Source organism: Telopea speciosissima, chromosome 3 (genome assembly GCF_018873765.1).
Source record: "Telopea speciosissima isolate NSW1024214 ecotype Mountain lineage chromosome 3, Tspe_v1, whole genome shotgun sequence".
In the NCBI taxonomy this organism is placed as follows: Eukaryota; Viridiplantae; Streptophyta; class Magnoliopsida; order Proteales; family Proteaceae; genus Telopea; species Telopea speciosissima.
This window is the reverse complement of record NC_057918.1, coordinates 28,788,885-28,812,351: the sequence shown is the minus strand read 5'-3', so window position 1 is coordinate 28,812,351 and position 23,467 is coordinate 28,788,885. Positions and strand designations below refer to the sequence as shown.

The following is a 23,467-nucleotide window of genomic DNA, read 5'->3' as shown; positions in this document are numbered from 1 at the left end:
ACCAACCTTAACCCAATCAGGTTTCTCACCATGCTTGGCTGACTAGTATTGGGATTGATAATCCAATCAGGTTTAGTGTATGTGTGTCCACACTCCTGCACACGTGATATGATGTGATGCCTGATAATAAAATGTTACAACTGAGGTATAGTGTGAATGGGGATAAATGCAATCTTATCCAACTTAACTTCAAAAACCAGATTAGTCGACTAGGAGAGGTTAACATACCTACCGGAGGCCATGCTGGGCCAGGGTAAGAAGTTGGTACCTCAGACTGAGGTAAGGTTAACACCAGTGCTGGCCAAGTTGCACCCCCGTTTTTTAGCAAGATATCTTTTTTTTTTTTTTGTTCCAAGGATGGGGGGAGATAAAGGCCAAACTTAGATAAGATGGGAATAGAAGAATAATAGTCTTCAGGTCAAAAGTACACACAAAAAAATTACACTAAACAACCATATGCAGTTATAAGTCAATTAAATCCCAATGAGTCACTTTAACCACCTATTCCAAGTGCCATCAAAAATATTTTCCAATTCAGGAAGCTGTGGATCATCTTCATCAGGTGTCCAACGTTCCAATTCTCTCTCCACCTCAACATAATGAGATTGCGATATCAAGGTGTCTATCATAATATCTTGGCGTTTTTCAAGTTGGAGCCCATTTGCTAACCCATCGCCGCTCAGTGGTACACCCTGACATACAGAATGCAAGCACAAACAGCCAGAGTAAGGAACAACATTTAGCCAGTTTAGCCAGCAAATTACATGATTCAGTTAACTACTATTTAACCAGAAAATTACATGACTCGGTTTATTACCAGTCACAATTTTCTGCTTTAGCTAATACCAAAACCATATGACAGACTATTATTAATCTGTCAGTCTCCTTTGGATCAACAAATATTATGGATAATCTGATCAACTTTTCAAAATTAAAATCCAAAACGAAGATAACTGAATTTAAACAACCAGATTCAGATAAGAAAACAGGTAAACCTTAGCTATAATTTGCACCAATTCTTTAGCAGGTATTATCAAAGTTTTGGACGGAGGCTTGCTGGTAGAATCAAAAAGAGACTTCTGTCCTCTGAAGGAGCCATCCTTGATTAACCTTGCCATTTTCAGGATAACTCCTGGAAATAACAAGCAATTTAATATGAGAACAATAAAATTAATACTTTTGTCTCACTTTTGATAAAAAGATGTTTGGAAAGCATATTAGAAAGTAATGACACATACCAAAATCTTTTTCAGCGCCTGTTGCATGAAATATTCCAGAGAAAATAGTTCCATTTTTCACCTGGACTTCCACACGATGTCCAATAAGACATGTTGTCAAATATATTAGCCGATCACGTGAAAGACTTTCAGAACCTCCAACTTCACCGCCATTAAGTGCTCCTAAACCAAAAAGCCTATTAGAGCAACGCATGTAATAAATAACAAATTTTAGTTAGAGATGGAACTACCTGCATTGGTAAAACTGATTGTATTTGGTTTGCCAGACTGTGGCTTACTATCTAGCCGAGTCCCCATCTCTCTTTCAACTCTACGACGGCCAAATCCATTGGAAGAGGACCTTGGTGCTACAACTTGTTGCAGGCTCATCCTCGACAGCAGCCTCTAACCAACTAGAGATCAGTTGAAGAAAATAAAACAAATCATTACATGGTTCGAAAATATGATTCAGGAGGTATACCATGTTTTGAAAGTGTACGAAATGATAAGCAGCTAAAACGATTGTTAACATAAAGAAACATGAAGAATGCTGTCACATGGCAAATCCAATAGCTGAAGCCAGAAGATTTTTCAGAAGCCAACAAAAGGGATTTGATTTGTTGATACAAAAAAAAAAAAACCAAAGGAAAAGGTTTTGCAGCAAAAGAAGAATTAGCTGTGTCGGTTACTTCAAGAGCAAAGAACTTGGTTTCTAAATGGTTCTCGATTGTTTAAGATTTTTGGAGGATTAATACTTCTTGTATATGCGACAAATGGGAAACTTTGATAAATGAATAGTTACAAATTGGGGGATTCAATTGGGGTATGTAAGGAATGTTGGGGCAGGGGGGGCTTTTTGTGAAGGGTCCTTTTGGGACAAGGAGCAATTGTACAGCATCCCAAGTGTACAGGCTGCTTTTTTTGTGAGACCATGGGTTGTATGGGCCATGGGCTTTATATTTTTGGGTTTACTTATGTAATGGCTAATTTTATAAGCCCAAATATTAGGGATTTAAGTCCTATACAGGATTAAGTAGTAAGTTTCTATTTTCTGTTACTCAGTCATTAAGAATAAGGTTTCTATATTTTGGAGTTTCTATTTCTCTGTAAGCTTTAGTTAGTTGCTATTTTGTAAAATCTCTCCATTAGCCAAGGAAGAGTTTCTATTTTTGTACCAAGGCAGTTAATAAAGGTGGAGGTAGTTTCTATTTTTGTACCAAGGCAGACCAACATATCCCATTTTTTCTTTCTTCTTCCACTGGACATTTCCTACTTGGTGAGGACATTTCTTATTAGGAGGTGGTTTCTTTTTGACATCTAAAAAAATATTTTTATTCAAAGCGATTTTGAAATTGCTTAAATCTGATTTATATTGAAGGAGTTATGTTTCGGTCAAACCTTATTTGGTGTGCGCGAATATTGTCAAAATCGCTCTGAATGAAAATAATTTTTAACACATCAAAACAAATGAATATTTTACCACACTTTTGGTTTTTTGCAATGTTTTACCATTTTAAAATTTATGAAAATTTTAGATTTGAGAAAAACTCAGCATTTAATAACTGAAATTGCACCTACCACCGAAAATTCAGTTTTTGTTCTTGAACTGGAGGGGTGACTTTTTACCCTTTTGGAATTTTATTTTTTAACTATTTTTATTAGATTCAAATAGGGGGTATTTGCCTATTTATGAATAATATCTTAAGTAAAACCCCTAAATAAAATTAGGCATAAAGAAGTGCATGTCCTAATTTCTAGCATAAGTAAGTGTATGTCTTGGTTTCTGGCATAAATAAGTGTTTGTATACCAAGGTTTCCCATCGAGATGACCAAGACCACCGAGATCTCAGCGAGTTATTGTTCCATGCCGTAAGGTTTGACTTCCCACTTCTATTGAATATATAATAATAGGGCAACACATTACATAGGGGCAGACTAGTCCAACAAAACAAAAAACAAAAAATAAAAGAGATTTACTGTTCATGTAAACAATACGAGTTACTGTGCACGTGAACAGTACCCATAACATGATAATAAATAGGTTAATCGATTCACTCTTGTACCTTCCAAAAGGCAAAAAGATCTCTGAGAGTTGTTTCACAGATCCGAAAGAGAGTACTTGGGTTCTCCCAATAACTAAAAAGTGTATAATGCCTGAATCTAACTGGGGTTCGCAGTGGTGGAGGAACAGGATCGGAAAAAAGAGGGATTCTAGTTGTGAGATAACTACTAAAACCGTAGCTGGAATTGAGATCTCATTCAAAGAGAACGACTTTCAAACATCTGGAGTTTCTTTTTGTATCCTATACGGATGATCAGATCTGCGAGGACTATGACTGGGAATTGTTTGATCACCTTTCTCTGAGGAAGAAGCAAAACATAATCAACTTGAATTCAGGACAGCTACTTGAAATCTTAGTGAAACACTAGATAGTCGATGTAGAAGATGGAACAAGCCTTTTAGAACCATTTACTACTGCAGCTAGATTGAAAAGCAGCCCCGGCCCCAAGGGAGTGGGCAAGAGGGCGAGAAAGAGCAGAAGCAGCAGCACTGCCACCGCTGCAACAACAACAAAGCCATGGATTCTTGTTCTTGCACCGTCCATACTCCAAAACAGATTGAGCTGCTGGCATCAAGGACCCGAGATTATATGCAGCTGCAGAAGCGGGAGGTGCAGGATTTAACGGATCAACACATATGGATGGCATGAGGTGAGGCAATGAATAATGCTCAATAGACAGAGCAGATGAGAGAACGAAAGGACCAATTTCAGGCCCTGCAGCCTGAATGCAGTAGGGCTGCTCTCAGAGGTAAAGCCGGCGTTGTGACAAGCAAGAGACAGCATAGAACCAGCCAGCCTGGGAAATCGTTGACCGGTCCCCACCAAAAGCATAGTACCAAGGGGTTTGGGAGATCGTTGAGGGAATGCAAACTTAGTCCCACATCGCCAAGGGGGAAGTTCCTGGACAATTAATAACCTCAAGCAACCCCACCCTAGTATGAGGCCTTTTAAAACCATGAGGCCCATGGGCCAAAGCGGACAATATCATGCTAGTGGTGTGGGTTGGGGCATTACAGGCATCCCTTGTAGACACAATAAATGCATGCACATAGTGCCTCCTTCAACATAATGCCACAATTTGATAGCCATTGAATGAGTGCATTGTGCATGTGTGTGTGTGTGAGTGTGAGTGTGAGAGACAGCAAACCTTTTATGATTTCTGGAACTGTTATCGAATGAGACCAATAATCTCTGTTTATATGCCATTTCTCGACTTTCTAATTCTAGTTTTACAAACTTGCTAGTTTTGAAACAGTCCCATAACTGCACATCTAACCATCAGATTTTGATAAAATTTTGCGGGTGTGTTCTCCACCAAATTAGGTATATTAGACCAAAGTTATATCCTCATCAGATTGACCTGTTGTGAGCTAGAGAGATTCCCATATTTCTGGTTTATTATCCTGTCCTGTGATCCTGGTTATTTTGGTTTCCTAATCATTAATGGTTTGGTGATTAGGAACCCATTGCCATAATACAAATTTCTTTAACTTTACTTCAAAAGATAAAAAAAAGGGAGGACAAAGACCTAATCCTAAAATAGGACCGGGAACTTCAACTTGATTAGGTTTCCCCATGAGAAGATAGGGGGAGTAGAACCGCTAGAAATATGAGAAGCTTCGGCAGTTTCATAAAGGAAGCAGAACTCCATCCAATTCAAAATGTCAGTTTCATATGGTCCAATACGCAAGTAGATCCAGTGAGCTCTCCTAAGAGATTTCTAGTTTACAATGAAAGAGAGAAACACTACGACAGCCTCAATCAGATACCCCACCATGGCCAACTTCAAACCTTTGACCTGAAGTCAAGTGAGATCAGTAGGGCATTCTCAGATTGCCACTTCAAAAAAAATGGGGCCAGTTTTTCCTATGTTGGAAGATAAGACCCATGAATGATGAGTGGAGGTAAGGTTGGAGCTGGAAGGACAGACATGATGAAACTTTAAGAGGTCAAATCTAAGAAAAATCAAAATATAATTGAACACTTGGCGGGATCAAATGAAAATTCATTAAGGAAGTAAACTTCATTGTCCTAAGCAGGTGACATTTGACAAAAGAGGAAATTCTGAATGATTTATGCACACAGAAGCTAATGAATGCCAACCAAGGAATAAATCAAAAGGTTGAACCCCAATGAAGAGTGCTAATCTTAACACTCATCTACCCCACCTGCAAACTATTCAAAATGACCATAAACACCTCCACCAATTAAATTCCTGACCTTCAAATAGCCCTCAATTTAGAAAATAAAGGTAGAAAGTAAAATGCATATGTTCGTGGGAAATGTATCTCAGGTCTATGGCCTAGTGATCTTAACCCGCAGGAACAGATTTCCTCTAGTTTCACTAAAGTACAAAACATGTGATTCTCTCTTGTTCACTTGCATAACTTGTTGGTGATCATGTTTGGTTATGGCCTGCTACCAGACATGCTGGTGCGATCCCAGGTTGAAAACCCTGTTTGGACTTTAAATTCACTAGGAGCCCACCCAAGTTCCTAAATAGGACAATACTAATGGGAGTGGCAGTCTAGTAATTAACCAGAAATTCAAAGGGGTAACTTGGTAGTTAAATAGGGGAATGGACAAAAAAGCAATTAGTATTTATCGATCAAGGCAAACTAGGCAATAACTAAAAATAAAGGGCAAGGCAGAATTAAGAATAAAGGTAAGGGTAATAATAGCAAGAAGGACTAAAAGGGAAGGGGATTTGTGTTATGTCATTGAGGTAGTCTTCAATCTCACAACACAAGCAACCAGCGGTAGATGGAATTCGATTTCAGGTGGATTATCTCACCCGAATGGACTCCTATGATTCTGAAACTTTGGGTGATGATTAGGAACTTGATGGCCTACCACATCCACTTGATCAACACTCAAGTCTCAAATAATCCGCAGAAAATTTCAATTTTGATCGCTGAAACTCAATCTGGTGGAACCAGTAAAACCAGGACTGTTTGCTTCAAATTCACAATAGAAAGGTCTAATGGAAATAAAATTCCAGGGGATTGGGTCGCCTAAGATAGAACAGCTCACACCGAAGCTATGACGAAGAAAGGAGAAGGTAATGCGAAGTCAACCTCGAACCAGAGAAACCAAGTAAGGGATCGATTGCAGCAGGATCAATAAAAAAAAAAAAGAACAATCTAAATAACTGAAACTGAAATTTTTTTTATTGCTATTTTCTGTTACATATGAGGAAGAACATAAAGGATAATAATAAGAAGAAGAAGAAAGGGATATAGAAAGGGGGATAGTATCAGCTATCTCAGCCAGGCTATCTGAGCCCATCATCCTCTCACCAAGGGCTTCTCATCAACGGTATCTCACCATTGCCACATCTCACAGATTCATCAATAGCTCTTTTCTCTTCAATCTCTGTCTCTTTTCTGTTTAGCCGCATAATTATAATAACCCAATTACAAAGCAACCCAATCTTAATCTAAGTAAGAAACCAATTAATAAAACCTACAAAATAGAAACTAGACTCTAACTAGGATTCCTAACAGAACTAGTATTCCCAATTAGGATTACAACTCAAATAGGAAACTAAATAAGTGTCTAATAATAAAAATAACACCAAAAATCAACTCCCTAAGCCAGCAGTCCATATCAGCCCCAAAATTACTGTTCACATGAACAGTAACTTTTTCTCTTTTTTTTTGGGGGGGGGACTTCTACATGCTTCGATCTACATCAGGAGGGGTTATGGAGATCAAGTTCACGTGATGGGGAACTGCTAGATAACAAAAACAGAGTACAGTAACACTAACAAGGAAGAAAACAAAAGAGAAGAAGGAAGAGGGGGAAAGTGTACAAGCACAGCCAAACAGGCTCCAAGCAAAACAAACTCAGTATTTCACTCTCAAATCTAAATCCCAATAGTTGGGTACATGCATATAAACAAAACAAACTCAACTGAAAAAGAAACCTATCCTAGTTTGGCAACTCAAAACAATTAGGAAACTAAATCCTGCATAACTATCTCCTACTTAACCAACCCAAATAAAAGATTACATGTTAATCCCAAAATAGAAATAAATAAAATCCTAAAATATCCTACTAGACCAAATACCCAAATTTGGTTCGCAGTCTGGGTTTCCAAACAAGTTTGAGCAGGTTCAACCACAAATCTACATCACATGCAGTAAGCATTGAGTAGGTAAATGAATGAGTATCAAAATAGGGAGAAAATGCAACTATGTTATACATTTAAAAATTTGGGAGGGGGGGAGATGTGAATACAACTGGTGGAGTGCAAGTGACCTTGAAATAGGGGGGACCCAAATTATGGGTCACAACAGTAAGGACACTTCGTGTAAGAAAATGAAAATAAGAATGCGAGCTCGCACCCAAGTTGTATCCTTCGCCATGTCCGATTAACATAGCTATTAAAATACATGTATCTTTGTGGCGTTTGTGTCAAACCTTAAATTCTTTTCATCACTTTGTTAGGTTAAAATAATGGGAAAAGTAGTTCTTTCCATTCAAAATTGCGGCTACAAAGGTAACATCTTAATCCTACAAGCCTCACTCGTCAAATGTCAAAAAAAGATAACATCATATTGCAAACCAGACGAGACGAATTGGGAATATTGAACTTTTAAAAACAACGTATTTAAGTGCTTAGGTCTTTCCAAAGATACAAGGTGAATCCATGAAAAGGGAATTTGTTCTACCATTTTCCCCAGGCACTTCGAAATAAAATTAAAGTAAATGCATGCTACTTCAATTATACGTGCAGTTCTTATATTTCTGACATATTGGGCCAATTCATTTTTCCTATATCCTTCCCCGTTGAACCAGAACCAAAGATTAGATAAAAGAGCCAGTCTTAAGAAGTTCAATTCATAATCTTTTTCCGATAAATTGTATACTGTTTCATTATGTGATAAATGTTTGACCATATTGTATTGAAAATAGCTAGGTCAACTGAACGTACTGTACAGACAAGCTTGATTGTCAGAAAAAATTGATTTGCAAGGGGACGTATCAAACTGTACCTCTCCAATTGAAGCCACAAGTCGAAGCTCCCACAAAGTTGAAAGACAGTATCTGCAATTAGGGGGGGAGGGGGACGTTTTTGATAGATAAGGAAACATGTACACCAAAATGAATCAAGTGCTGACAAATTCCAACGTTTTAACAAATAAATAGCAACCTCAAATTGCAGACTCAGAATCAATGGAGTAAGTTTTGCACAAGTATCCATATTAAAGGAAGAGTTATCTCATTGAATAAAACTAAAGCCAGATCAATTAACTCCAATGCAGATCGCAGCAAAACCAGAACACGCTGCCCCAAAACAAACCCACCAAAAACAGCGAGCGGAAAGGAATAAAAATTAAGACACAATCACAGAATTTGCAAACCTCGTATTTTAACTTTGCCAGATTAGCAACTAACTAGCACATTTAAACGAAACGATAAAAACAATGTCGATGAGCTTATGAAGTTCCAATGCGCTGAAACATGAGTAAACTCAACAAAAAAAATTCTTGAAGGGAAAAACCTGTATAAATGGAGGGAAACGAATTCGACAGCAGACAAAATAGGCATAGAAAACACATTTAAAAATGGCAAATTTTCTGAAATTTACAGCAAGTGCACAAACGAACTGAATTAATAATCAAACAGAATAACTATGCCCAAAAAAAATAATCCTTACCAAACAACTTCAATAAGTCTTTATTTATCTATTATTATTCTTCGACAAGTCTCTATTTTTTTTTTTCTCTCTCTTTTCTTCTCTTCTTCTACAGGGAGAGGCAGAGAAAAGGATGGAGAAGGTATCCAACACTAGGGTTAGAACAAGCAATAGAAAATTTTAGCGTTTTCAAAGGTGAAAACGGATGAAACAAGCAAAGAGGAGAATTATGATGTATCTCTGCAACACGAGAAGAGCGGGATTGAGAGATCGACCGATTCGGAGATTGAAATAATAGAGATATGGAGGTTTTTAAGGCTTGCGGCTAAAACGAAAACAAGAACTGAGTTAACGTAAACACAATAACTTAAAAACTTCCCCAAAATTGAAAGTTTGGAACAAGAAGCGTGACTCAATATGGATCTAAATGGAAATTTTAGAATGCCAAGGGTGTTTTATGGATGTCACAAATATCTCCAACCAAACATAGCCACCATCAAAAGTTCAAAACACAACAGTTGTTGGTCTTTGTTGTTTGCATATTTGAGACTTACGGACGTGAAAGTGAGTCACCTTTGCCCTTTTGGTCCTCCAATTGGTCAATTGCCCACTTGAGTCTCTCTCCCTCTCCATTTTTTTTCCCCTAATTCAAAGGAAACGACATAATCTAAGGTCATCAACCCAGGGTTTAAGAGAATGGAATTGGAATCTGGATCAGTCGGATCGAATAAAATCGCGTGGAACTGGCCGAATCAATTTTCTATGAATCAATTTTCTATCAAAGTTCTATGCCCTTCCCCCCCCCCCCCCAAAAAAAAAGAAACAAAGGACCAATATTATGACCAAGAAAAAAAAAAAAGTAGGACGTAGTTTCCTTTAATCTATGGTGAAGGAAGAATCCCTTGACCGTGAGTCATTATAGTAGTGGGACAGGTATCATTACAAGATGAGTATCATCGACAGGTCCTATTTTGAAGAATCAAAATTAACCAACTAGGTATTATTTTTTGGGGAGGTGAAGCACGAAGGATTAACTTACGAATCTAAGGTCATCAACCCCATCCCTTTGTATGTTGAAGGTCCAAAATACTCTTTATTGTTCTTTAACACCCATTTAAGTACAATGATAGAAATCGTCTGACACCATTGTTTAAGGAAAGTTGGTTCTTATTTTTACCTGAAACAATGATTAGTTTATGTTTAGAGTGTGTTGCTACACATATTGGATGATTTGCTCTTAAACATCGATGGAGAATATGAGGATTGGAAGTCAAGTTCTAGCAAGCACCAAGGATGGAGATGTTGCGTATAACGTTACAAAATGACATTATTTTGCAAAGGAAGGGGGTTTTCTAAGAAAGCGGTATAAAGGAGCACTCCAATGAAATGCAATGGAATGGTTTCATAGGAGGGCACCGAGATAATTTCATGTGAAGAGAAGAGGGTTGGATAGAGGACGAGTACCCTCTTCTGGTGGCTAAGATAACCTTTTTCCTTTTACAAATTATGATTCTCAAGTAGTGTGTTTTTAGCAAAAACCTAAAGAGAACATACAAATTTAATGTTGCTTCTGTTATATGCTTTTGAACAATAATATTCTTTCATTATCTGCTCAAATACTACAACTTATATGCAATACTGCAAGGCAAGCTCCTCAATACATCACTTTTTCTCTACCAATACACAAGGGTACGATTGTCCAAAACATACAAAATACTCCCCATACAGGGGTAATCACTATTTTTCTATAAGGAGGTCATGGAAGGGGGATCGTTGCCAGGCTACGTGGCCCCTGCACCAAAATGTGGGGGCCAATTCAAGCGCATGCAAAGTTATCAAAGAGGGGTGAGATTTTTCATTTCACGAAGGCAGGGTGGTCATTTTGCCCTTCTTGTGTTTGGGTGCAGGGCCACGCAGCCTGGCAACCTAGAAGCCTTCTTTTTTTCTAAGGTTTTTATAAATATCGTATAACAGTCATAGTATCCAACAAGGATGCGAGAAGTGGAATCTTTGCCACCTCCACTAACATTTGTGAAATGCTTATGCCTTTCACTACTAAAGTTATTTCTCATGCCTTTGGAGGGCGTGGTAAAGGCATGGAAAATAACAACCAGAAGTATAGCTTGGAAATGTATTGTATTTGCTTTTTATTATACTATCATTGCATATAGATTTTTCACAGCTTCCAAAAGCACAAGCAAAACATTAATACGTAATAGTAAGGAGGAAGGTTACCTCTGTATGTCAAAGAGGCTCATAGTTGACACTGTGGAGGCTGATAGATGGTTCCTCAATAGGGGGAGGGAGAGAGAGAGAAAGAATGCTAGCGTAGTCTATGTTGCAAACTTATAAACCTTTTCCCATTATCAAACTATTCTCCAAGTATGTGTGATTTGCTGGGCCACTAGGTTTGAGGATTGAATGCTTCCACCATTCCTCTTTATTATAGGGTACAAGTTAGCTACCATGGCATGCAAAATCCAACTAAAATGACAGGTTGTCTTGGATGTTTCGATGAATGTTTTTTCTTATATTTATTTTTCTGATCCATCAAAAAAATATATGCAAACAAAGGATGAAATCCATACCATAGTATATAAATAAAAATTGGGGGAGGGATCTACATGCCCATGTGTACAGGCATCTCCCACGCCAATCCAATGAGTGCACGGGAGGAAGTGCCAACAATTTGTGTTGCCGCTGAAATCCGCATGAGTGAATCATGCACATTAGAGTGCCAAGGGAAAGACAAGGAAGAGGTCAAAAGAGCCGGACTCCAGGGGGACTCTTCGATACCTAAGTCAGATCTCAGAAGAAACAACAGTTATAGAGATTAATACAAAAAGAACAATAGGCTTACAGTGGGATGAATTCTCCTTCCATACGATTATTACAATCGTATTTATATTTTCAAGGAAGATCGTCTTCGGTCCATGTAAGCTCCAAGTCCAAGTGGTCATGGGCTTACATCATATGCACCCTTCTTTAGCGGGAATTGTCTAACTGTCTTGCAACTAGCGTAGTGGGAGGTTTCAAGTTGAATGACCATGTCGACGGCTCTGGCTCTCGGTTCGATTTAGGGAATCTTGATCTTAATCTTTTTCCTCGTGCTCTTGAATCGGTCGCAAGTGGGGTTGTGCACATAGTTCCAAGCCTGGACTCATAACGTGTGTCATCGGTCTATTGGGGAGTTAATCATGTACGTATCAATAGTATACAGAGGGCCCACATGGTCAGGGAGAGAAGAGAATGTCAAGGAGGAGAGAGAGAATGTCTAAGGGCGGGTACTAACTATTGGGTATTTGTGTCCACCGAACCCAATATTATTATTTGGGGAAAGGATCGATGCACGGAGATTCCATGCATCGACAATTCGTCAAATAAGGGGTGCATTTGTCATTTCGATTGGGGCTTTTGTCCCCATCTAACGTCTTGTGCGCGAACCATGCACATTCACGATCGTGCACAATACTTTTTTCCTTAATGTTTTAATTGATTTTAATTTTCATTTGTACATGTGTGATTGTATGTGCCTTAAGGCTAGGCCTTTAAACTATTCGCAACTAGGGATTGATTTAGCTAGGCAATCAGCTTACATGGTTGGCACATTGTATTTTTCATACGAATGATATTCCAGAAATGTAGGTGTGAGTATCCATATGTTGTGTGTATCGAATCGGATCATTATGAAAGTCTTGCATGGTAGACCGTCAATTGTATATTTGCACAACATTCATCATTGGTGCCCTGGTCTTCATTTATAAAAGGTCCTCACCATTGCAGGTGGGCGTTGTGAGTTTTGGTGTACCAAAGGTTAATGCCACTATTGGCTAATTTCCAATTACATGTGTGTTGGACTCATAATGTTCAACTATGAATGGGATAGATTCTCCATTAGAAATCTGTTGCCTAAATAGGGAGAAAATCATGGGGGAATCTGTGATTAGACAAAATTTCGAACTCAATGGCATTTTTGTAAAGTTTTTACAAATTGATTTTAAATATTATTATTATTTTAATAATTATATTTAAAATGTTTTATCAAATTTTTAGGTCTAATCCATAGTCAAGATTCCCTTATTACCTTATTAAATGTGTACAACAAATTAGGGTTTTTTGATAGTGTTCGTTTTCCATGCCTAGTAATTAGTTAGGTTATATTTTATAAAGTGGACAAACCAAGAGGTAAATTATTTAGTAAACATGTGGATTTAATGGCAATCACTTAAGTTGCAGTGTCTTTTGATAATTAAGAAGTTGACTGCAATAACCCTAGTTGGATCATCCTATAGGATCTCATCACTTGTCTTCTGAGATCCACTTAAATTAGGGTTTCTCCATTTTCATAATGAGGTTATGGGGAAAAGAGAATAACACTTGTATGAATTGTGAATTGAGAATTGAGAATTTTGAGTTATATCTTCCCATCCTCCTCTCTTACCGATGGTTTTGAACCCTAGCCTCCTTTAGTAAAGAAAGCAATTTCCGCTGCTGAGTTGAAACACTTGCTCGAGTGCCAAAAATATCTGGAGGTGTTGTGCTTGTGACACTACACAAGTAATCTAAAACCCACTTTTGATTTTTGGTGAATACCTTAACGCATGAGAGGATGCATTCTTGATGACCAAATTTTGATTTGACATTCCCCATCCCCCAACACTACCCACATTGTGTACATTGTTTTCCCATAAAAGCTATAACAAAAATAAAAAATTGCCATTTGAGGTTTTTTTTTTTGGTAGTCGTTTGAGACTAACTAGTCAATGGTTCAACAGTCCAAGCACCTATCCGATTGCAAGTACAATGAAGGGAAAGGAGATGAAATTAAGACAAAATTAAAGTGGAAGCTTTTCTAATTATTACCAACAATGATTGTATTACTTACTCAAACTTATTAGACATAATAATTGATTCTATTTTCATTTTTCAAATAAACTCCTTGGGTTTGAATACAACTATGATAGACAATCTATTTGAAAACTTTAATTATCATATTAGGTAAGGTGTCAAGTTAAATACAAGATCATGATTACAAAACAAAACAAAAAACCAAAAAATAACTTATTTATTTCTCAAATTAAAGGGGAAGTTTTCATACACAGCCATGTAAGCATACATGGTCGTGTCCCCTTTCACAAAGAGTTGGAAAAGTCATAAACCTCCACCCATTAATTAATGCCTTGAAACCCCCACCCTCTCACATACACGGCTTACACAACCGTGAATGAAAACTTTCCCCTCAAATTAATTTAACTTTTAACTTCTCTCATTTCCCTTGTAACTTTACAAAGCCCGAGTATTGGATAACTATTGTCTACTACCAAGAAGGGGAGAGAGAGACTTCTACGACTAACAACAGTGCAAGTGGAAGGTTCCAACTGTCTTGCACTGTTCCCTGCCCATCCCAGTTCCCCAGCGGCCCTAACAAGGGGTGCACAATGACCACCCTACCCCTACCCAAACACTCTGCCCGGGTAAGGTCCACCGGTCCACCCCCTTATTAGAGGAACTAGGAACGGGGCCAGGCAGGGAACTGGAGATAATTTTCCAACTGTCTTGTAGTTTTTTTTTTGGGTGGGAGGGGGTTGGAAATGCCTTTCATTAAGCCTACACTGGATCGGAACCCACCTTGCATTGTCCATATGAAACATGCATGCAGTTTACAACAATGAATTCACTGATTTATACAGGCATGCTTATAGCTTTGTACGATTCGCTGATTATTACATGGTCGGCAGGACAAGAAAAAAATGAATAAACATCTGGTGGCATCTTACTTGTCATCCATCGGCATCTGGATTAATTGTTTAGCATGTACACAGGGCCATGGTGGTGGTTCGCAAATCCCCTGACAATATGCTAACATTTTCTTCTGTAATCCTGACTCGTAATCCCCACACATGTACAAAAACATCATTGAAAGAACAACATTAAAGTACACAACTAAGTACCTTACATTTGATAATTTTAAGCTAGTGGATAATATGATAAACAGAGGCTATAAATAACTGATGCCATTCAGAAAATACAGAAATGAAGCTGAGCTCATTTTCTTTGGTAGGACACTTAGTCCACAAACCTGTCTCTCTGCCTCATGATGAGCAATAAATTACAAGCTTTTCCCAGTCAACCTGCTTGTTTTGCCAGCTTCAGGAAAAGAGGGATAAGATGAAAAGATTATACATCTGCCACAGCCCTGGTTTGAAATCCCTACAGAACCAAAGCATAGAGAGAAATTGCCATTTTTCAGTAGCAGTAGAAACAATGATGGGCAAAAATTGTGAATGCAAAAAAAAAGAAGGGGGGGGGGGGGGGAGAGATAGAGAGATGGCCAAAAAATTGAGATTAAAAGCAACAATACCAAATGAGAGTGACAATCATTTGGGAAATAAATAAATAGAACATATTAATTTGGGATTGGAATAAAACATCAAAAAGTTAACAGGGTAAAGGGCATGGATGGAACTGAAAGAATCTGGGATAACAAATTAAGTGAATTAATTGAATATCAAAAACATATTTTGAATATTTTGGCAAAAGTGCACATAAGTGGCATAACTTAAGCATGGCAATGGCAAACTATGCAAACTTTTCATAGATACTTGCACCACTTGAATAATGTCTAGGGGAGAGCCCACAAGTACAGAAGGAACAGTCTGCTTATAAATGCACTGCAGCAGCTATATAAAACTATGGAAAAAGAATCTCTCAGTTGCTGGCATAGGGTACACCAGAAGCTCCTCTCTCTATCTCCCTCCTCCTGGCCCCTAATGGCGAACCATAACCCTCCCCCTGATTGGTGGGTTCTCCACATCACTAGTTCAAAGAACCCTCTCCCTAAAACTATATAGAAAGACTTAATTCCTAATAACATCTTCCTAACCATATGGATTTTAATTTAATGTACAGGGTATATAGACAGAACCTTTGGTTCCGAAATCCCACTATATTCAAAATATCAAGTATTGTATACCTGTGTGGATAGGATACATTCAGTTTCAAACCCCCCCCCCCCCCAAAAAAAAAAAAAAAAAAAAAACGAGGAACTAAGTCTCAAATTAAATCAACTAGTTCTGGGTATTACCTGCAGACACTATAGCTGTAAATTGATTTTTTCGGACCAATTGAAGATATCAGAGTAAACTCGATCACCACCCAAGTCTTCTCCTCTAGCCCCTGCTGCTACTCTCATTATGTCCTCAATCAATGCAAAATTCCCCATTATATCAACATGAGCACCACTCTGGGTGCCCCGGCCCTCCAGAAAATTAGCTGGAGGGGCATGATCATACTCCCTTATGTAAGTTTGGATGCCTGATGGATTGAAACGGGTTTTACCATGCCAACCTTTTGCACACATGAAGCCAGCACTAAGAACAGGCACAGTTTCATCTCCATCCACTGTAAAGACTCCACCTTTGAGACAGCTACCCTCATTTTCACCATCAGCTTTGGCATCAATTTGAAATGGAATGTAGCATTCAGAAGCTGGAGTTGACTTGTATACATATGCTCTTTCTGTCGGGACACCAACTCCATACATAGAATAGATCTCCATGTCAGGAGCATTTGGTAATCTGCAAAAATTATACAAGAAGATGAAAGCAGCACTGATTTATTTTCTAATGGGATTTAACTAGCCATTGAGAAAGTAACTAAACATATTTATGATGATAATAAAATAAGCAGGTATCTAACTGAAATTACAATTTGTAGGAAATTGTTCTCCCAAATGTGCATGACGCTCTAATTATTGTCTCTTAGATTGCTGATATTTTTCCAGGTTATCTGCTCTCTAAGATTCTATTCCTAGTTAGCAAATATCCAGGAGAATTCTCTATTCTATAGTTAAAAAAACTTCAGCATCTTTTTCGTCAAAGTTAACAAGTCCCCTTATATGGTGTATCAGTGAGTGGTTCCATACTAGGCATCAAGACCACCAGACATGGTCAGTAGCTTCAAGTTTTAGGCACAACCTCCTGGCCCCTCAATGGAATCTGGTCTGACCTACTATTAAGTTTCAGAACCAGTCCAAGATAATAGGATCGTAGCACCAAAAATAGACCATACGTTGCTGATCAGAGAAGTCCAAAACAAAATAAAGTTATTGAGGGATGTCGCAGGTCTGTTTTGACTGCAGTAAATCAGAATGAACTCGGGTTCTGTCATGCCCTGATGATTAGCAATAAGATATCCTAAAATAGCCCACAGGAACAGCAGTAACTATATTGAAACAAACTGAATATACTCACTTAAATCACGGAGACAGAATAAAAAATCAAAAGAAGATATGACTTGAAGAGTCTCACCCCAACCCTAGGCTAGTATCTCACCAACCATCATTAGCATCTCACTAAAGATTTGTCTATCACAGAAGAATGGTATAAACCAAATATCATTCAAAATTCTAATTTCAAATTGTAACAATTACTTAATAAACCAGCAGCACCATAAATTAAGAAGAAGAAGAGAGAAATAAGACGATGGAAGAGGAAGAACTCTGCAGTTGATAGAAAGAAGAATCAATGAGATAGAGAACTCACCTCTTGTCAATATAAAAAGAAGGGTAAATTACACGTCACCCCCTGATTTTCAAACGAAACTCAAATCACCCCTGGTTTTTGAAAATACTCATCCGTCCCCCTCTACAGTAACGGCTTTAGTCTGCTGTTAGTTATTGGTGTGAAAGGCCTATTTTACCCTTGTACTAAAACATTAGAATTAAATTTACAATACTACCCTTCACCCTTAAACCCAGATTCCCATAAGGCAAAAACTCCTGCAATATTCTAAGGAAAACGATCTCTCTTCTTGGAGAGACTTCGACCAAAGGAATCTTCTCCTCCAACTGCTCGCTGCAACTTGCGCTCGGCAATCGCAGGGGACACCATTGCTGTTTGATACCTACACTATCTAGAAGTTTCCAGCCAGCTGAGGAGAATGCACACCACACCTTCCTCTGTCGAGCTCGAATGGGGGGTTTTAGGAAGGGGGTTTCAGAAGTGAGTGGAGCAAAGGGGGGTTTTGAGAAAAATAGGAGAGAGCGAGAGAAAAGCAGGGCAGAAAAATGTTGGGGTTTTTAATCTGAGCTGGAATTCGTTTTTAATCTATTGTACCATGTGAATCACTCCAAACTCCAATAAACACCGACACCATCATCGATTCAAATTACCAAAAACAGAAAAGGAAAAAAAAAAAAAGCAAAGGTAACAACTTCTCCATCACGTCCTCCACTACCGTTCTTGGAGCAATCTCTCTGGGTATTTTTAATTTCTCCTTTGCTTGATTATTTCTCTTTTAAATGATAAAATCTCATTCTCAAGGAGAAGATGTAAGTCTCAAACTCCCGTTTAGGTGTCCATGGAGTCCCGCATCCAGAAGTGACGTGCCTGCTCTGGTCCACCATTATCGTCTACCCAAACCCTAGATCTCAAACAATAATCTTCCATTGACAACACCAGGAGAGGAAAACTAATGAAATCAGGCTAAAGAGCAGACTTGAACGAACAAAACAACTGAAACATAAAGCCTTTCTAGATCTCAGAAGTTAAAGCTCTTCTCCTTTTTCTTCTCTCCGGTGAACTTCTGCTTGAGATTGAGTTGCAGGTGTGAGGAAGAGGATGAATTTGGAATTTTTAGTTACAAGGGTAAAATCGTAAATCAACACTGGTTAAGGGTAGTTAAGGGATTTAAATTTATTTATCTGGCTGACATCATCACTTAACAGCATAAAACTAACAGTAGGGACTAATTTGTCATATTGGGGTCTAATACAGGAGGTGATTTGAGTATTTTCAAAAACCAGGGGGTGATTTGAGTTTCGTTTGAAAACCAGGGGGTGACATGTAATTTACACTAAAAAAATACAAACTATAGGCACGCTAGAAGCTTCCTATCCTAGATACAATAGGAAACTAACTTAGACAGAAAAAAAGGAAACATAATCTATCTAGAAGAATAACTAAGAAGAAACCCACAAGCACAAGCTATCGCCTATCGCCACATGTGTACATGACACGTATGTACTCACACGGTACATATGGATCATGTACCACCTACAATTATAAATTGGTAACTTTAACACATGTTTACAGGCAGCTCTTTTTATAGTGAGTCTGGGAGAGTTCTAGACCATCATTGAAACTTCGTTCGAGATTTAATGGTCTGTACATATCAAAGGGCTTACTAATGGTATCCTAATCACCTAATACTAGCGACAGGGAAAACCAAAGAAAACCAGAAGCACAGGGGCAGATAAAGGCCAGATATGGGAGAAAGCCTGTAACTCTTAAACCTGTGGACAGATAGACCAGAAACTCTGGTCGATTGATCAAATTGTCTGAAGACAAACCCTCAAAGTTCAATACACATCCACGATCCAACAGTGGGATCAAGAGATATGGCCTATGACAGAAATATTAATTATCCAAAAAACAGAATTAGAAAGTCAGAAACTGAACTGTAAACAGAGATTATTAGCCTTAAGGGATTACAGAACTCAAAACGTAAAAGACTCCTGCAACACCAGATTAGAAGGTCAAGAAAATATAAAGTTTCTAAATTAGCAAGATGGCTGAAAACAGCAACTGAAGAGCTTTATAGTCCAGTAGCACCATGTGCAGATCAGTAGGTTTAGAAAACAGGATTCAAATCAACAATACAGATAGAAGACTCAGACATAACAGCCGACAGAAGAAGAGGAAAGAAAACTGAACTCTGAGAATAGAAACCCAACATTTAATAACAGAAGCTAACAGTAGAATATCTTACCAACTGTAGGAAGGAGGAATCAATGGCTGAAAGGAATCCTGCAGTTGAAGATGAAGGACCAAAGGGAAGAACAGGGATATGTTGGTCTCCCACCAACTCAAAGAAGGCCTCTCACCAATCTTCACCTCAGTATCTCACCAAGAAGGCTGCCTCACAAGCAGAATGTCTCTCACACTCACACACATACACAGCAATATTTTTTTTGTTGTCAAATTGTGGCCACAATTGTGGCCTCTTTTTTATTTATAAAGAGTAAAGCTATTACAAGATCTAGTAACTCTCTATGGCTATGGGAGAGTTTCTAAAAATAAAGATGTAACACAAAATAGAAACTTCACTAATGACAACTAACTTGCTGGCCATTGAAATAAAAATAGAAACTGAATACAATCTCCATTCAAGGGTGCTTTTGGCTACTGGTTGCTTCTAGAAAAAAAAAAAAAAAAAACTCCCACGCATGGACTAGATATTGGCCTTAGGCTTGGGCCTAGACCTGACCCATGAAAACCAATAAATCTGGGCCTATGTTGGCTGGTCCTTCTTGTTCATACAGACATTTTTCTGCTGGAAGCCTGGAACCTCTGATCCACATCACTTACATAGGGACTTCTCAAGATATTTAACGAATTTTACATTTTCAAGGTCTATCAAAATTAACAATGAAAATAGGTAAATTCGTATGGGCCACTTATCCCTCATACATGGGCTTTCAAAATAGGCTCATTTAAAAATAAAAAGAGCACCCCAGTGCACAAGGCTCCCACTACTGCAGGGTCTGGGAGGGGCAAATGTATGCAGCCTTACCCCCTACTTCGCAGGAGAGGCTGTTTCCAAGTTTTGAACCTGCAATCAACATGTTGCAATAGAACAACTTAACCGTTGTGCCAAGGCTCTCCCACTTCAAAATAGGCCCATTATAATAGAAAAAATAATAATACTAAGTCCATGGTCCATATAACCCATTCAATGCCATTCAAAATTAAGCCTAACTTACCCCAAGAAAGTGAACCAAAATCCAAAACAACAGGCCCATCATCTCTTCTTGCTGAAATTCTGCATCACCCCTCAATTTAATTGAAGAGCTAGTTCAAGCAAAGTGAAAAAAATTTCGAGTAAATATTTTATAGGAAACAGTTATCTGTGGGGAGATGTACCCTACGCCTCTCTATCTCTCTCCTCCCATATGTGAAATGACACAAACGCCCTGAGGAGATAGATAGAGAGGCGCATATTTTATTTTAAAGTTTCAAACTTGTGTATGACAAGAGACATGTTTTCAGTTAATGCATGAGGTGCATACCCCTGATGTAAGGCACGTGCCCGCACCTTTGAGGCATGACTAGAAGGGCCATTTTTAGCCTCACATGCCTTCTAAGACACCAAATGAGTCTATTCACTATTGATGGTCTTCCATAAAGGAGTGAACACCTATTCCTTTTAAAATAAGAACTGACTAGATTAACAATATAGCTTATAATGCAGATTCTCACTTTGTTTCCAAGGGATTCGACCAATATTTGAAGTGATTATATTTAGGGTCATCCAAATCCTCGGCAATCCCATATGAAAAATGACCATCTCCCCGTTTCATCATCTTAGGGGCGACGAAGTGAAGCAGATCCAAAATTGATCCAGTTGTGTAAACTTTGTAGTCCACCAAAGCTTTAACACCTGACCAGCCCATATCATGATACTCTGTCCATACATCATGACAGGTCATATTTGATAGCTTACTACCCTTGACAGCACCCTGCACATAAACAAACAGCTCAACATGAAAATGCAGAAATTGGTGAAGTTACCAATTCAGAGAACAGTGATTTTTCAATCAATAATTAAGGAAGAAAATAAGATTAACAATACTACATAACGTATGCCAGTTGAATTTTTTACAACTAAGATGGCCTTGAGATAAAATGAAATCTTTAATGGATTTTGCCCAGAATGCACAGAACAGAAAAAGGGATGCCGCCGAACAGCAATCATCTGCCATTACATGGCTGGTTGGCATTTTAATCAAGAAGAATATGAAAATTTCAGTCAACCAAAAACCAACAACCACATCATAGCCTTATCCCAACTAAATGGGGTCAGCCACATGAATCCTTGCTCTCCAATCATCTCTATTCAAAGTCCTATCAGAAATGAGGCCTAAATTAAGCATTTCTTTCCTCGCCACTTCTCCTATGGTTAATTTAGGTCTGCCCCTGGCTCTTTTAGTTCCTTCAATCTGAATCAAATCACTCCTCCGTATTGAGGCATCCCAAGGCCTCCTTTGAACATGACCATGCCACCTCAAACAACTCTCTCTAAGCTTATCATAAATCAGGGCTATTCCCAACCTAGTTCTAAGATGGTCATTCCTAACTTTATCCTTCCTAGTTTTCCCACACATCCATCTCAACATCCTCATTTCGCTACACAGTTTATTTGTATGACACTTCTTTACTGCCCAACATTCCGCACCTTACATCATAGCTGGTCGAATGACCGTCCTATAAAATTTTCCTTTAAGCTTTAAAGGAATACTTTGATCACACAATACTCCGGACGCACCTCTCCACTTCATTCACCCTACTTTAATCATTTGTGCAACATCATCTTCTACGTCACCTTTTTATTTACGATTGAGCCCAAATATCTATAAAATCAATTTTTTGTGGAACTCCGTCTCCTCAATATTCACCAACTCATTATCCGTCTTAGCGTGGTTAAAGTTATACACCATATATTTTGTCTTAGTTCTACTAATCTTCAAAGCTTTTGATTCCAAGATTGATCTCCTCTCCAACTTGGCGTTAATCCCTGCTTTTGTCTCATCCACCAAAACAATATCATCCGCAAAAAGCATGCACCAAGGAACCTCCTCTTGTATGTCTCTGGTTAAGTCATCCATGATAACCGCAAACAAATATGGACTTCAGGCTCATCCTTGATGTGACCCAATTGTAATTGGGAATTCGTTGCCTTGACCCCCCCTACAGTCTTGACGCTAGCCACCACACCATCATAAATATCTTTAGTTATGTCAACATATACATGACACACTTCTTCTCTTCTCTAGTATACTCTAGATTAACTCTCTAGGGACTATGTCGTAGGCTATTTCTAGGTCAATAAAGACAATATGGAGATCCCTCTTGCCCTCTCTATATCCATGAGTCTCCTAAGTAAGAAGATAGCTTCCATCGTGGATCTTCCTAGCATAAAACCAAATCGGTTCTCCGTTATAGTAGTTTCCTTTCTTAGGTGGGTTTCAATAACCCTCTTCCATAACTTCATCGCATGACTCATTAATTTTATGCCTCTATAGTTATTGCAACTCTGAATATCCCCTTTATTTTTGTAAATCGGGACCACAATGCTTCTCCTCCATTCATCTGGCATTCTCTTTATGTCCATAAACTTGTTAAACAGCTTGGTTGGACAGGATAAACCACAAATTCCTAGGCACATCCAAAATTATATTGGGACTCCATTTGGGCCTGTGGCCTTGCCTCCTTTCATCGTGCTTAAAGCTTCTCTTACTTCAGACACCCTAATTTTGGGTATATATATCTATGACATGTGGTGTCTAGATGAGTATTGCAGCCTTTTGGTGCCCTATTACTCAAAGGGTCTTCATTTAGTAATGTACCATCTTCACTTTTAAGTTTTAATACATCTAAGTATCTAACATGGTTGAATTCTCTACTCTTCTTTTCTCTTACTTTGGCTATCATATATATAGCTTTTCCCCATTCTTTTGTGTTTAGGTTGTGATAGAGATCGCC

General features: G+C 38.3%; 2 protein-coding genes across 4 annotated transcripts in view; both read right to left on the bottom strand.

Moving 5' to 3' along the window:
• The window catches only part of LOC122654693 (polyadenylate-binding protein-interacting protein 4-like), a 59,726-nt gene extending 50,434 nt beyond the window's left edge, over positions 1–9,292 (bottom strand). Inside the window, exons 1-6 of the mRNA XM_043848902.1 lie at positions 8,946–9,292; positions 8,281–8,332; positions 1,469–1,630; positions 1,239–1,400; positions 996–1,132; positions 502–692 (exon numbers count right to left, since the gene is read on the bottom strand). Coding sequence (XP_043704837.1) covers positions 502–692; positions 996–1,132; positions 1,239–1,400; positions 1,469–1,607 — 629 coding nt within the window. The 5' untranslated portion in view covers positions 1,608–1,630; positions 8,281–8,332; positions 8,946–9,292. The remainder of the gene's footprint in view (positions 1–501; positions 693–995; positions 1,133–1,238; positions 1,401–1,468; positions 1,631–8,280; positions 8,333–8,945) is intronic.
• A 5,754-nt stretch (positions 9,293–15,046) lies between these two features.
• The window catches only part of LOC122656175 (phospholipid:diacylglycerol acyltransferase 1-like), a 41,028-nt gene continuing 32,607 nt past the window's right edge, over positions 15,047–23,467 (bottom strand). The window contains exons 5-7 of one of the 3 annotated variants that reach the window (XM_043850631.1): positions 21,185–21,444; positions 16,009–16,501; positions 15,047–15,134 (exon numbers count right to left, since the gene is read on the bottom strand). In XM_043850631.1, the coding sequence (XP_043706566.1) occupies positions 16,018–16,501; positions 21,185–21,444 (744 nt within the window). In that variant the 3' untranslated portion in view covers positions 15,047–15,134; positions 16,009–16,017. Of the gene's footprint in view, positions 15,144–16,008; positions 16,502–21,184; positions 21,445–23,467 lie in introns of all 3 variants that reach the window. The other 2 variants (XM_043850633.1, XM_043850632.1) reach the window with 2 other exon arrangements.